Source organism: Ascidiella aspersa, chromosome 3, assembly GCF_963924565.1.
Source record: "Ascidiella aspersa chromosome 3, kaAscAspe10.2, whole genome shotgun sequence".
NCBI lineage: Eukaryota > Metazoa > Chordata > Ascidiacea > Phlebobranchia > Ascidiidae > Ascidiella > Ascidiella aspersa.
Window position 1 is genome coordinate 37,840,237 of NC_139449.1, and position 16,053 is coordinate 37,856,289.

A 16,053-nucleotide genomic window follows, 5' to 3' on the forward strand; every position below is an offset into this window, starting at 1 on the left:
ATTAGCTATCAATCAAAATATCCACATCAGCTGACGAGACAGAAAAATAGTGCTAGCTGTAGGTATTGGTAGCATAGTTTCCTAGAACTGCTTTTTTGAAGCTTACCCTATTGCTTTTTTATCGCCTCGTATCGAGAACGTTATGCTTTGCTAATTGATCATTTTTTTTAGTTTCTTGGCAATATCCTTATCTTTCAGTTACTTCATTAATACGTCATTTACTGTTGGAATAGATGTAGTCACGGCATAGATTAAGGCAGTGGTCTCCATCCTGTGGGTCGCGACCCCAAGTGAGGGCGCCTAAAATTTTTGTGGGGTTGCCATAACTCACCATATTCGTAATTATTTAGTACGATTTATGTATTTAGTTTTCTTTACAATGAGGTCCCACTAATAAACGTGACTGAGTGCATCTTCTACATAAAAATGCTGTTTTTAGCTTTCAAGAGCTGCTATATCAGTTAACGTACATTTGACCAAATTTGTGTTTTTTGATTTAGCGCAGCAAATGTCGCACTTTTTCTAAAACCACACCAAGTTACATGTACAAGTGTGTCAAACGTAGACAGTAGACGGAGATGTTTAAAATCGTCCCTCATTTGTAGCATCATAACAAATGCTGTTGATTTCTAGTAAAACATCCGCATTTTCTGAGGTTGCATTCTACAGGCCAAATTAAAAAGCATATCCACTTAACATTTTTTACTTTTCATTATGAATACATTTCCCGGCGAAGTAGGTGCCCGTTCTGCTGCATTCTAGCACTTGTTTTAACATTACCAAACATTGTCTCCAAAATGGGGTCGCAATGTAAATTCTGATTACATCTTAGTTAAATTGGGGTCGCTCATTTCAAAGATTGGAGACCACTGGAGAACGTGTCTGCGAGCAGTTTTGAAAGTTTCGATACACTTTTTGAAATTTCAGTGCTGGTTGACATGTGATTGCCTAATTTTGTCACTGGGTACGGCTTAACTGGCCAAGTTAGTTTATTGTTGATCTTTTTAGTCCACTGATTAAGGCTTTAAACAACTCATTGACTGATTATTATTCTCTGTAAAAGTAACAAAAAATGTAATCTTAAAAATGGCATGTCCCAAAAGAAGAGAAAGTACCAGAAAAATTATTTTAATTTTACATTTACATATTTTATTGAGAATGGTCTTTAAGTTCCTCAGTGTTACTCGTGCGTGGAAACATTTTTAAAGAGTACCATGAATCCGGCTCCATTAAAAAGGCTCCTAGCAAATTCTCATCCAATTATGATGAGCAAAAACTGGCGTTTTTTAGTCAAAACTGTCTAGTCTGAAATAAAAAAAATAAACCAAGCTGGAATGTTTTGACAGCAACTCGTTGCCAAACGCAAGGGAACCCGTCGCATTGATTATACCTGATGTAATTTGTTACTTTCTTTTTTCTAATAGATGTGAACTATTTTATATAATGGAGGGTAAATCTGATATTCATCTTTGTTAAAGGGGTAAAACATACGAAAAAGGTTAAGAACCCCTGGTTTAGACTTTAGGGCCAAGGTATTACTGTTTGTAAAACCCATGCTGAAGTATTTTGCAGTTTTTGTATGTCCTGCTGCTGTTACATGCAGGACGTAGGTGTTTAGCTGTTTTATCATTACAAAAAATCGAAAAAACTATGGCAGATCTAGTGAGAATTAGATACATGTATATTACATGAGTTTACAAATGTAAATACTGCATGTCACTTGAAAAGAATGGTTGGTTTTTCTGGCAAATCTAGCATGTTGAGTAAATGTTTCGTTTTAAACACGGTGTTGAGACTTAAGCCACTATAGCAATTAGGTTTTCGTGGTTTATGTGATTAGACTAGATTTCTGCTGCATATTTGTGCATGATTTTCCTATGGAACAACAAGTGTTTTTGAAATTAATTGCTTTGTAAAGTTTTGACAGCAAATTTCCACATGTATGTTACTGTTACACAAGTGCCATCATTTACTGCAAAGTGCAAATAAAGTTATGTCACCTCAAATCGTAAAAATCTGGAAAATCAACGTTTTTTTTCTTTCCAAACAGATCAAGAGAGGTATATAAAAATATTATAAGCTTTTAAAGTAAAGTTAAACTTGTTGAACCAACTCCAGTTGTTTAGTTATAAAACTTACATTAAACCAATATATGCAATGTACAATTTTATAAAAACATATTTTCTGGATTTAGTGGGCCTTGAACAACTTTAATCAATGTCTGTGTTTTTTTGGTTCTTTGTGCAAAAATATATTATTTGTGTACTGTATAATGTATATGAACTTTTTCTGATAGTTAAAGAAGCTCTTAGAATCCTTAAACCAGTGGTTCCCAACCTTTTTGTTGTCACGGACCCCTTTGGACAGATTATTAAATATGCGGACCCCTACATAAATTTTACCTGAAACTTAATTAACATACTATTGAGTATTCACTATTGTAATAATTATGGTACTCAACTACTGTACTGTGTCGAAATGTTGTTGTACTGTGTCAAAATGTTGAAGAACGAAGAACAACAGAACGAACGAACAAAAGTTGAATAAACAATTGACATAAAACTAAATTAAAGAAACTAGAAAAAAGTGGGAAAAAATATATAAATAAAGACAAGATAGGCGGACTACCAACCCACTACATCTGCACAGCAGGGAAAGAGGGCCAGAGGTTTTTAGCGGGATTTGCGCCTCGCACTGTTAGGACTTAGACGCCCTTCACCAAGCGATTTTCCTCGGGGATATAAATAAAAAATGTGACCTAAAGTGCCATGCCGAAACTTTGTCAACGTAAGCAAATTTAATGAGAGGGCTGTTGTTGCCTTTCCTGAACTAAACGACTATTCTGTGGTTGAGTTTTTGACAATGCAACACGAATGTCATCTTCGTCCTCTGCCTCATATCTATTTAACTACATCCTGGTGTTTTCATTCAAATATTAACTAACTATGCATACCACTCACCTATATGCTTACCGGTACATATCTATTGGCCTAACAGTATTCTCCAGCTGCAAGCACTGGTGTCGTTCCCGCCAATATGAGATAAACCAGGGTCGGCAACCTTTTTCTAGTCGCGGACCAATACCAAACTCAGAAAGGTCAATGCGGGCCGCACAAAATGCTATCTAAGAATTTTGTTACTAAAATGTTAAAAAAACTTTTAATCAGTTGGGCCTCGAAGCTTTTTTTTGCACTTAAAAACGTGTTTAATTACATTTAAGGAGGCAGTAAAGTGTTGCGTAGCGAGCACGATTTTATTTTGGTGCACTAACATTTCTTTCACGTTTTTATTACATTGCCGAAAATAAATAATAAAAAATGTCAAAAAATATATGCCCAATATTTTTGAATAGGCTACGTTTCCGTTTGTTCACAACGCTCTTGGCAGCCTTCCACTGCGCAACGGTAAAGAAGCGCTGATCTAGTTCAAAAGACAGCTTTAAAACGTAAACGAACTGGACGTAGAAAGATCTTTTGTGCGAAGCGCGAAAATTTTTCGCACTTACGTGGTTCAAATAGTCAAAAAGTAGGCCTATTTGAAAAAGGCTCATGTCTAGTGTCAAAGAAGAAGCCGGATCCGGCCCGCGGGCTGTAGGTTGTCAACCCCTGAGGTAAACTTTGGTTGCACCTCATGCTTTCTATTACGTAATGGACGAGCCAATTCTGATTTGGACATGCGTTGGCTTGAGCTTGACACCTGCGAAATTAAAGAGAGAAATGGAAGTAAAACAATCGCTTTTCTTTTTTTCCTTTATTCGTCAAGGTAATCACGGACCCCCAAATGCTTTCTAACGGACCCCCAAGGTGTCCGTGGACCTCAGGTTGGGAACCACTGCCTTAAACCAAGTAAAATATATTGCTTTTCTTGTGTACCTTGTGTAGGCTTTGGTTTTTTGTTGTACATGCACTACAGCAATAAGATTAAAGTTAGAATAACAACATGGTCAGAATAAAACACAGTTCGCAATAAGACCAAAATAGGTCAAATGGCTAATAGTTTGAATAAGATTAAAATCAGAATAAAACCCAAATGGCCTGAATAAGGTCCAAACCTAGCCCCAAACCCACCCCTAACTTCATTACTAACTTTCATTGATAATAATTTCAACCTAGCCTAAATTATAACCCCAAACGACGGCAAATATTATAGTGCTAAAAAGCGCTGTTCAAACAGAAGCGGACACCTGTCAATGCCAAGACTAATATTGGAATGCCAGCCAAATTGTCACATACCTTCTCCACTATTGTACACCGAAAAGCCATCGCAGAGTCGAGAAACAACCATGCGCCAATACTTGCACATTTTGTTAGTACAAGCAACTTCACACTGGGGGATCATCAGTCCGTATCAATCAAGTTGGTAGAGCGACGGTCCCGGCTTGACCGGAGGTCGTGAGTTCGAACCTCACTGCAGGCCAGTTGTTTTTCTGGCTTGCTCTGCTTGCATCATAGATCGACAGATTCGGCGAGTCTGCGATGGCTTTTCGGTGTACTATTGATACGGAAGCCGTAATCGTTGGTCATAAAGCAACTTCCGAGGGGCTAGATCACAGATGTTATTAAACACATGTTTGTGTGTATCTTTCATTCTTCTCCACTATGGTTTTAGATATAAATTTTACAGGGTGAGTTCATATTAGCTCTTATTCCGACATACATATTACTCGTACTTCGGTAACTAAAGAAACGTAAACACTGTCGATCCCAAAACACAAGTATTCTACCTTTTGATGTATTACTTCCAATGCACCCCGCCGAAAAAAAAGCTACAAAAAGAGTTTACAAACTAAAAAAAAATTTAAAACTGCAATAGAGTCATCTTCGCCAAAAGCCAAGACTTGTTACAAAATTTGGATGTGCTAATCATCTGAAAGTTGGGTATGTTTGAAAGTATAACGTAGGTAATAAATTTATACCTAATTAAAATACCTGCATTGGTGTATATTTCCTAAAGGGATGAAACTGTGAAACAACAAATAGGCTAATATGTAACTGTGAAACATTAGACTTAGATTATGGGCCTAATATAGTCTTTAAGATACCAATCATTATAGTTAAATATGTTTTTTATTGCATATACCGGTAACTCGCTTTTTTGTTTTGAAATCAGGCAATTTGGTATTAAATGTATAAGTATCGTAAAATAGGATTGGCTTCTACATAACAGTAAGCAGTTAATAAATGTTCAGATTAAGAGACACTGTTAATAAACTCAAATCCAACCTTGCAAATATTCTTGAGTAAGTTGATTTCGCTTTTTTGTTTTAAAATCCAGCAATTTGGCATTAAATATATAAACATTGTATAATAGCATTGGCCTATAAAATAAAACTAAGCAGTTAATAAATGTTTAGATTAAGACACTGTTTATAACCTTTAGTGCAGCTCAACAGTTGTAGAGCACGGGGTTGGTGTCCAGCGCCACCCTGGTTTGCCTGAGATCATAGACCCCTGGCATACAATTAATCAATTACAATCCTGTTTAACGTTAAGTAACCTATCAAACTTTCACACGGTTATATGTACCTTAGTATACAGAACATTTATACATTTATGTATGTTGTTTTATCACAGCATCAAAAAAAAATTACTATATTGCCATGACCATTTTCTTAAAGAATTTTCATCCTACGTTATATATATACTGTTACATTTTTACAATGGCATGACACCACATATCATTGTATACTTGAGTGCATTTCAATCCCTTTCTACCAAAAAACATTTGTTTACAATGTTGTTATCTGACTTGTGTCACAGACTCACAGCCTCATGTTTTTCGCTAACATATATCTTGTCGGACTGTTTTTAACTAAATACTGTTTGGCAGACATATTCGCTGCGAAAATTTGATAGAATGCTACATGAATTGTTTAAGATATTTTTTTGAATATTCAATTTTTTTTACCTAATTCTTGATTGCTGTTTTTTTAAAGTGATGCTCAGTGAATGCTGCGTCATATGTGGTGACTATACATCTATCAAAGTTCATTGAGGTGTGCTGTAATCTACCTGGTAGTTTTTGAATGCAAGTCTTCAAGCGCGGCTTGTTATATGTGAGGTAAAGGCTTTTAAAATGTTGTTTTGATTTACCAAGGGACCTTTACATTAGGTTTTACTTTTACCGAGCTTGAGACTACTAATATTTCTATGAGAAACAATAATATTTGACCATTGATGTAACAACTTAACTTCTTGATAAATACTAAAAATTAAGGTTAAGGTAATTTTCCTCATTGTTGTTTTAATTAAAATTTTGGTTTAGTTGCTAGTATATTAAAAAGGGTTTAATATTTCAATTCTCACTGTGTGTGGATGGGTTGTGCAGGTTATTAATTGCACTGTTTTCATTTAGATGATTGTTAAAGTTTGTTAAGAATAATTCTTAAATGTCAGGCTTGGGTCAAATTCTAAAATGAGCATTTGCATCTATCGGCAGGGTTGCGGAGTTCATTAAACCACAAAAAGTTTGACTTCAGCAGAAAAGGGTAAGTGTGATGCTAAATTTGTTAAATCTATCGAGTAGGTGTACAGCCTGTATTTAATTTTTTTAACTACATAGGCTGGATATAAAGCAATCTCATTATATGTGTGTCTTATAACTCATGTGCCAACCTATCGATTTACTGTGTTCAACCTTATCAGTTTTACATACTGAGCATTCAAGAGTCAGACTCGGGTAGTCTTACGGAGTTCCTAGTCCAACTTCGCAGCCTTGTCAGGCTACTTCTCTTGCTAGCTTATGTCTTGAAAGTAAATGCAAGATTGTTTATAAAACAGTATTATTATTTGATTAAACTCAGTTTGTATACATTTAACAAATTGATTTGTTTTATTAAAGTGATTGTTGGTGAGTGATGTTTTTCAATGAATACAGCCGAGTTCAACATCATACAGATTTGCCGAACGATAACCAACCAAGTTACAACACTTTTTAAACAAAGATATTTCAGTGCGAACCTGGCTTGTTCTGACCGAGGTATATATCTATAATACATTTGTATAGCCTATATATAATTATCTTTGTTTAACATTCCTTTTAGTTAATGATACCTGTACATGCAATTTGCTAAATTCCTACAGTTTTTAATATTATGCAAAAAATCTTACTTTTTAGCTTTTGACAGTTACAAGGTCTACTTTTGTCATCATACTTTTCTTTCTGTTATTTAGAGTTTTTCATTTTGCTTTACTGTTGTATTTAGCTGTAATGCACTTCTAATACTTATGTTTAAAGTGTTGATAATGAAGTATTTTGTATTTAGATTGAAATATATATCTAAGTATATTTATATATCTTTATTAAGCGTTTATTTTAGTTGCCGATATGTGACAAATTTAAGGCACTTCCGACATTTTTGTTTTAAGTGAATGAAGCATTTCTGATTCGAATTGAAATATTTTTATATATTTGGATAACCTATATATATATTCATCTTTATTAGGCATTATTTTTAGTTGCCGATATATTTACATACAATTTGATTTCCTACAGTTTTTGTATTTTTCAATTCTCATTTTTGTGCGTTTGACAATTACAAGAAGCTACTTTTGTTATCATACTTTTCTGTCTTTTATTTTTAGATCAAGAGACACAAACAAGAACAAGTTTAACCTAGAAAATGTAAGTTTTTATCTTTAAACCGCTAAAAACTAAATATTCTGCCTTTCTTGATTTTCTAACCTGGAAAATATTTGCTTGCAAAAAATCAAATAAGTTTTCCCAAATGTTTATTAATTTGTAAATAAACAATATTTATATTTTAAAATCACACATCGACAAATTTTAATCGACTATATTTACAAAATTGTCGCCAAATGTTTTTTTGTTTTCATTCCTCGCTTCGACTCGATTGTTCACTTTCCAAGTTTTTCTTTGTTTATTCTCAAATTGTTTTCAGTATGTTCAATCGATTTGTTCTTTTCTTCTTCACTTGAATAATCCTCGGCTTTCTTGTCAGCTTCCAGAGCTCGTTCATAATATTTCACCGCATCAGTGATCTGCGAGGTTTGCGCACACACAGCACCGAGGTTGTGTAAACAAAGAGCGTAAACATTATGCTTGGAAGCTTCGACGCCGAAAGTTATTTCCATTAAGGAAATTGCTTTTTTTAAGTTTTGCTCCCGATTTTCTTGATTACCGATTAAATATTCGCTATATTCGATGCAATGCAAACACCGAACCAAGTTTAAAACCCGAAACTTCTCGCCGATGTTTTTATATTCAACAATCTGGAGTCGGATGTCGCGCATCAGTGGAAGCACGTGATCGCGAACAATGGGCTTCATTGTGACGTCACTTTCAATCATCTCTTCGTTTGTCTCCCTCAACCCCCCAGCACAAAGCCGAAAACCATTAACTGCTTCCTCAGGATCCCGGTCATTTGCGGAAATAATTGAAGATATTTGAAAAACTAAAATGGATTCCAAATATTTCTTCTCTTCTGTCAGTTTAATTCCAAGTTGTCGAAAATCATACGCTGTCGTTTGACGTTGGGCGATTTGCTGAAGGTCACCGGCGAAGCGATTTGCTCGAACAAAGTTTTCCTCCTTCACAGAGGTCACGTATTGTCGGACGAGCGCAAGTGCAGTTTCCCTTTCTTGAATAAAATTAATGAAGGAAAATTCTGTGTTTGTTTATTTGGCTTTGAATAAAATGTTTAATACAAATTAGTTTATTTTCTTACATTAGTAAACCTATATTTATAACTTAGTTTTTACATTAGTAAACTATAGGGGTCTAGATAACATAACAATAAAAAAATGATTGAGTTCCAAATAAGAGTAAAATAAATTATTATTAAAAGCACTACAATTGTTTAATAAAATAACGAAAAAACACTTCAATCTTACTATTTGAATCAAAATAATCGTCAATCGAGTTTCTTGTTCCACCTGCAACGTAAAAATACAAAAAAGTTTATAATTTTATTTATCCCATATTACATCATGTCAACGAAAAAACAACTTTCCTGAAATATAAGGTTTGTTTAGTTAGGTTAAGATTATCTCGCCAATTTAAAATTTATTTTTAATTTTAAAAGAATATATTTTTACACTAAATTAATTTAAGTTACAAAAAATATTTAAAAAATACATTTGTAAAAAATGTAAGTATTCTATGATTGTGTCATCCTGTCGAGTAATTGAGTTTAAGACCCTAGTTTCGTTGCTAGGCAAATCAAACCTAAAATGCTGAAGGTAAATTAGGTTGGTGAAACTCTATTAAAAAATATATATAGACGAGACATTTTCTACTTTTGTATTTTTTGATCATGAACATGTGAGTCAAAGTAAAATTCTATATAAAAGGAATAATGTGACATGACTTTGCAAGGCGACTGAAAGCTTGTCTAAATTAGCGTTAGGTGCCTGGTGGATAAAGTGTTAAACCTCTGGTGTACAATTAATCATTATTTTTGTTTTCACGGCTCACTCATTCAGGAAAATATATTTTTTGTAAGGCTATGTTTTTTTCGTTAATCCGCCTGCAATGTTTAAATATATCCTTGTCCTACTATTGTTTTTTGTAATTCAACCAACTAACTAAGGTGTTAATGAAATGCTTAATGCATTTAATGAGCTAGAGCAGGCTTTCTTAACCAGGGTTGCGAGAACTGTTTCACGGGGGTGCGGGGATGCTGAATCAGACACAGAAAATGTATTAAACTGTAATTTATTTCCTTTCTGGGTTAAATGTAAAACTAATTCACATTTTGGTAAAACTAATTTACAATTTTTTGGGGCGTTACTGTGCATCAGTTACTTGTATAAAACTAAAATTACAACGGTTTTGTTATTCAAGCAATTCTAGAAGTGGTGCGAGGATTGTTCGGTGATTTAAAAGGTGTGCAGGGGAATACACAATAAGACCTAAAAAACAACACTACCTAAATCAGAAAAATCTATAAAACTATGGTATTAAGACCAACAACATTACACAGCCAAATACGCAGTAATATCCAGTGAAGCATAAGGACAAAATCGTCTAAATAAGCCATCGGAATAAGGCCTAAATTCATCGGAACAAGAACTAAATTGAACGGAAGAAGGCCTAAAAATCCCCGAACCTGTCAGTAGAGGGTAGGGGACGATCGGGGACTATCGGTCTGGCCCTTTTGGTGACTACGTTTGGACGCCCTAGTGACTAGTCTGACCGGCGCTGTCAGGGCACCACTGTTTTGGCACCAAATTTTTGGTCCTGTTTGGATATATTGGTGGGTACGGTAATTGGTGGGGTTAGAAAATGGGTTAGTGTTGAAATTATGTGGGGAGTTAGTAATGTACTTAGGGGTTGGGTTTGGGGTTAGTTAAAGTGTTGTTTAGGCCTCATTCTGACCTTTTAGGCCTTATTTCGAATTGTGTTTTATTCTGACGTTGGTGTTGTTCTTATTTCGGTCTTATGTCTGGAGTCCGTGTGCAGCAAGATAAAAGGGCGGAACCACTGAGCTAGAAGGAAAAATTTGACAATTTTTTCGGTTGCTTACTGGTAATGTCATCTGACTGAGATTCACAAACTTGAAATTTGTAGTTAACGTTTGAGGTAGGCTTTCCCTATGTTAAGCCGAGACAGTCTAGGTTTTAGGGCTTTGTCTTATGTAGCCTACCGGTAACGGATATTGTTTTAGTATGAGGACTGAGAAATGAAACTTCCAAAATTGATAGTTGACTTTAAGGTTATAATGTAATTCAGTTTGCTCACATATAAATGATTAGTTATTAAACTTAAGATCGAAACTAAAGCAGTTCTTTAATACCACCTGTAACTTCCAGATACATCAGGCTGTCCAGTTCTTCCTTGTTTATAAATCTGTTTCTATCAAAATTGATGCCTGTACAGTCGTAAACCCAACATAGCTCTTCCTTTTTTCTGAAATATTTATGTGCTCTGGCCTTTTGATATACAAATGTAAGCTGCAAATATTCAATTTCGTGGATATTTCTTGTTTTTCTTGCTCGTGACTTGCTTTGCTTTAAATGGTGGTTTATTTCTTAGCAGCCAATTACAATGTTAAGTCAGACCCAAAATGTTTTCTTCACTTTACAACTCGATCGCTTGAAAAATTTACGCCTACTTAGTAAGTTTATTAAAAACCTTTCTCATTTTTAAATTTCTGACTAAATATTTTCACTTATGTATTCTGCCTAAAACTTTATTGGCTCACTGTATTCGACTTTTCTAAAAAAAATATATAATAAAAGCTTACTGGCTTAGTTTGTATTAATTAATGGCCTGGTTATTGCTTTTATTTTACTAAATCTTTTCGGATTACAAAATAAAAAACACATAACATAAGCAAAACGTTCACACATTGTATTACTTCTAGCTGAAACCATTACATAAGTTCACTGAATAAAGGTATTTTAAATAACAAATCATCATACGGAGTAGTTGCATTCTGTAGTAGGCTACATCTGTATAGCATCTCTCTAATATAATATCGCAAATTTGAATTAGAAAAAACAGTGCTAATTAGAGCAGCTAAGAAAATATGATTTGCCAGAAGAGTTATTTCATGACATATTTTCATTCCAAGCGATTGAATAATGAAAATAAACAGTAACTAACTGAAAAACTTATAAAAGTTTATATGGTAGTAAACCACGATTACTGATTGAAATACCTTGAGTCGATGAGGCGGCATCTCCCAGCTGTCGAGAGGATGTACTCGCAGTGTCAGTGCTTTTCTGGGCTGCTTGGTGTGAAGACGATGAACTCGCCGCTGGGGTTACAGGCAAACTTGTTGACAAGGACAGAGAAGCAAGGTCACCAGTTAGGTGGGTTGCTGTATAAAGTAAAATTGTAGCAAACTTTGTATAAATACTTGCGCGTTCATGAAGTCGAAGTTTGCTGCAAATATTAAACATAATATGCAATGTGCAAACATAAAGCAACAAATATATATAAAAATAGCAAGCAAATACTTGAATACCTGGCAAGAAGGTTCCTGTGCGAGAGGAGAATTGACTCAGAGGCAGCCTATCCCCCTCTTCGGATGCTGGTGCGTCGAGATCTAAAGCTTTGGAAGCCTCGATCGCTTGTTGGGCCGCCAGTGTCTGGTTGAACTTGGAGAAATGTTGTTGGAGTTCGTCTCTCACCGCCGCCATCTTGGGACGCTTCAAAGGATCCTGTTGCCAGCACTTCCTCATGGTCTTTTGGAGCAGGTTGATGATCTCTCTTTCTTCCGTGCTGAGAGAGCTTTTGTATTTCTCGATCTCAGCACAGTCGGGTCGTTGTCCTTTGGTGACTGCATCTTTGATCGCCAAGTTATCGCTGAAGGTGGTGTAAGGCTGCTGTCCACTGATGAGTGCGTACAACAAGACGCCGTAGCTGAAGGTGTCCTGCTGTGGTTTAGGCTCCACGCCCGGGTTGGTCAAAACTTCGGGGGAGGCATAAGACATGGTGAGTTCCTTGCGATCCTGTGAAGCCTTGGGAGCTGAAGTCTGGGGGGCTACGATGGTCGTGGTGCGAGTAAATGAGGCCAGTTTGGCGGCGCCGAAGTCTGCCAGCTTGCATCTCATGTCGCTGTTGAGGAGAATGTTCTCTGGCTTCACATCGCCGTGAATTATGCGTTTGTCCGATGAAAACTCATGGGCGAATGCGAGGGCCGTGGCTGTTTCCAAAGCAATGCGAAGGCTCAGCAGTGGCTTCAGCACACGGTTAGGCATTTGAAAAATACCACCCAGGTCACCTCCCTCGTAATATTGGGTAATAATTCCAATATTGTTGGACCACTTCGTCCATCCGTGGACTCTTGCGATATTTTCGTGGTTAGCTCGCTGAATCATTTCCACTTCATCTTTCACCCTGAAAAATGTTTTCATCAAAACATTTCATATTTCTGACAAATTCTTTATAGTTAAGACAAGGCACCTTCCAATAAGAGCTTTTGTTTGAACTCGGCCAACAGTGAAACACTTGATTGCCACGTATCCAAGTTTAGAGTGCTGTCCCAAGACAACCAACGCTGATCCCCCTTCACCGAGAACACACGTGTCTGGGTGGCACCAGATCTCATTCGCGTTGTATTCTTTCAACTAGGAACGTAAAAGAAATGAAGCAAACCGAAAGTGATTGGACTCTATGTCAAAATTAAAAGAAAATTATTAAACATAAAACAAATTTCTCCAGCGGTTTCCCAAATTTTGGACTTGCGACTTTTTGGTATTTAAATGAAACACTTGCGGTCTCTTTAAACTACTTAGCGGTCACCCAAACCAAACCTTAAAAAAAACCCTGATTGTGAATCATTTTTTATAGTCGGAACTTTATTGATTTTAAAGGATTGGTACTTACATCGAATATACTTGACATGGCTTGAGTTGACTGAAATGTGTAGTTGAAAGTTAACAACAAACTAGGATAGCTTTTAGAAACAAGAATAAAATGTTTATTTCCAAAATTACAAAATTTTCGTGGCACACTTAAAACTGACCGAGGCACACTTTTTTAGAATAACTGAGTTTGATAAGAGCTACAATATTTCTGTAAAACCAACCACAGCTAAGTAGTAAATAGCCACACGATTTGCTGCAGTTGTAATACAAAAATAAATCGAAAAAACGTCATTTAAACCACGGGATTTGTAAATTGACTGTTACTGGTTCACACAGGTAAGGGCTTAAACCAGTGTTTGTCACTCTCCCTCCTGTAAGCGATAAAGAGTAAGAGGGGCATCGTATAACGAATTAAATATATGTAAAACATGTGCAGGAACGTGCTAATCTGGTTTGGCGTTTTGCTATCATATGTGTCAGTTGGCTTTATTTTTTAAATGTAAATCGTTTGTTTATATCAAGTGTCACCAACACTTTTTGATTGCAATCGAATTTTTTTAAAGACTCACGAACTAGCAACAAGCGTCACATTGCACCTTTTTCTGTAACTCATGTACTGTAAATAAACTTATATATTCCTATAGTAATTAAACATCATGAGCGGTAATTTCAAGTAGTTGATTCAAGCGCTTTGAAGAAAAACACTAATGTTCCTCCATATACTTACTAATTCGTAAAACAACAAACTGCTTTTGGCCTACATTCAAAGCCAGCGATGAAGCTTAATTTTACACAGCAAACTGGTAATTTTATTGTTCCAAGTGTGTGCGACAGATAAATGCGTGACCAGTAAGTTCTACATAACGTAGTTCTGACAAAACAGAAATATAACAAAAAACAATAATTCTGACAAAAAGTTAACTCTACAAAGCACTAATTCTGACAAAACAGAAGCATACCAAAAACAATAATTCTGACAAAACGTAAACCTGACAAAAACAGTAATTCTGATAAACGTAAACCTGGCAAAAACATAAATTATGATAACAAGGCAACCTGACAAAAACAGTAATTCTGACAAAATATAAACCTGACAAAAACAGTATTTCTGACAATAAATAAACCCTACAAAAACAGTAATTCTGACAAAAAGTAAACCAGACAAAAACAGTAATTCTGATCAACGCAAACTTCACAAAAATAGGAATTCTTGCAATAAGTTTTTCGCAAAACAGTAAATCTGAAAAAACAAACCCAACTAACAAAAGCGGCAATCTAAAATAACATTATAAAATGGCGGCAAGTTATTTTCACGGGCACAAACAACCAAGTTAGGTAACAATAGCAATTGTTATTCAACAAAAGCATAGACACAAAATACAATAATGGATTTCTATAGTCTCGGAAAAATTTTACCAGTAAAAATTAAGGTTTAATGTCGGTACACTAATGCTATAGTTAAAGCTACAAGCGAGACAATGGTCAACTTGACATATTTATCATACTCTTACATGTTTAAAACAGCCGTAATGGTGATTCTAATGTGTCATAGAGTTCTCACACAGAAAGTTGAATCGTTCGTGTTTAAATCATGGTTTGGCGCCAAACATTGCTAGCCGCTGATTGGTCAAACTTGTGGGCGTTGTTTTGGGGTGTATGCCGCGGCAATATCTTATTGCGATTGTGACGTCAAATAACGGTATGCTGCGCTACAAAGACAATCAACTTTGTCTTCAGGAATTTTAAACAACAACAATTGTTACGTTACATTCAATAATGGAAAGCGTTTCTTACGCCATAAAGACCAACAGCGATCAAATTGTATTAAAACGAATGTTCAGGCGCTTTCGCGTTAGAAAGATTTGGAATCAAGTAACATCAGCTGACGCGCGACTTGTTTATTATGGGTTCGCGATTCCTTTGTTCAAAAAACTTCGTCGCTTTAGGTTTGTTCATACAAGACGCGTTTAGCGTTAACGGAAAACGTCCACAGCTAAGGCAGGGGTTCCTAAACTTTTTTTAACCCGGACTCCTACATTTTTAAACATCAGGTTTTTAGGTTCAAAAATGACGTCATAAATTTATGTCACAGTACAAATAGACTTCATAAATATGCTGGTTCCAGTCCCAAAATGGGAAAGTGAAATGGAGTCCATTTTATTTTTAATTAAACTTAAATAATAAGTAATATTTTAATTAGTCTTTCAAGGGCCCCTTAAAACTAGTTAACGAACCCCCAAAGAATCCATGGACCTCAGTTTAAGAACCCCTGACCTAAGGCGTAAAAAAACGATTTCGGTTGCCAAAAGTTGAAATTTTCAACGTTGACGCTCATGGTTAGGAGCGAGGAAATTTGCCGTTAACGCTGGCGACGCGTTATGTGTGAACTGGACGACGCTAGCGTCTCGGGTGAACCAACCTTCAGTGAAAAGTTTTGAGGCGTTTCTTTTTGCGAAAATACAATATATGGAAAAGCTTGCCTAACAAAGTAAACATTTTGTCAAATCAACATTAATAGTTATGTTAGTTATTTAATATTCGCAACCAAAATTTATTTTATCCGTTTTATTTACAACATAATAGGAAACAGGACCTCTAAAAATCTCGAATTACAATAAATTGTTTTGGCGCTTATTATCAATGTTCATACAATCATAAATCATCCTTTAAAGACATTTTAAATGTAATATATCATTAATTCTGATGATTGTGCGAAATGCTTAAAGTTAGATTACGTTTTTTGCTAAGAAACATTTTTCAGTTCACCTGTAAAATA

At 35.5% G+C, this 16,053-nt stretch overlaps 1 protein-coding gene across 1 annotated transcript; it reads right to left on the minus strand.

The window, feature by feature from the left end:
- Nucleotides 1–7,856: 7,856 nt before the first annotated feature.
- Nucleotides 7,857–15,691, minus strand: LOC146162852 (uncharacterized). The gene is made up of 5 exons (XM_083385318.1): nucleotides 12,874–15,691; nucleotides 11,933–12,807; nucleotides 11,624–11,785; nucleotides 8,853–8,894; nucleotides 7,857–8,599 (listed from the first exon to the last, which is right to left on the minus strand). Exons 2-5 carry the CDS (start codon nucleotides 12,786–12,788, stop codon nucleotides 7,857–7,859), a joined length of 1,803 nt encoding a protein of 600 aa, XP_083241444.1. The 5' UTR covers nucleotides 12,789–12,807; nucleotides 12,874–15,691.
- Nucleotides 15,692–16,053: the final 362 nt, after the last annotated feature.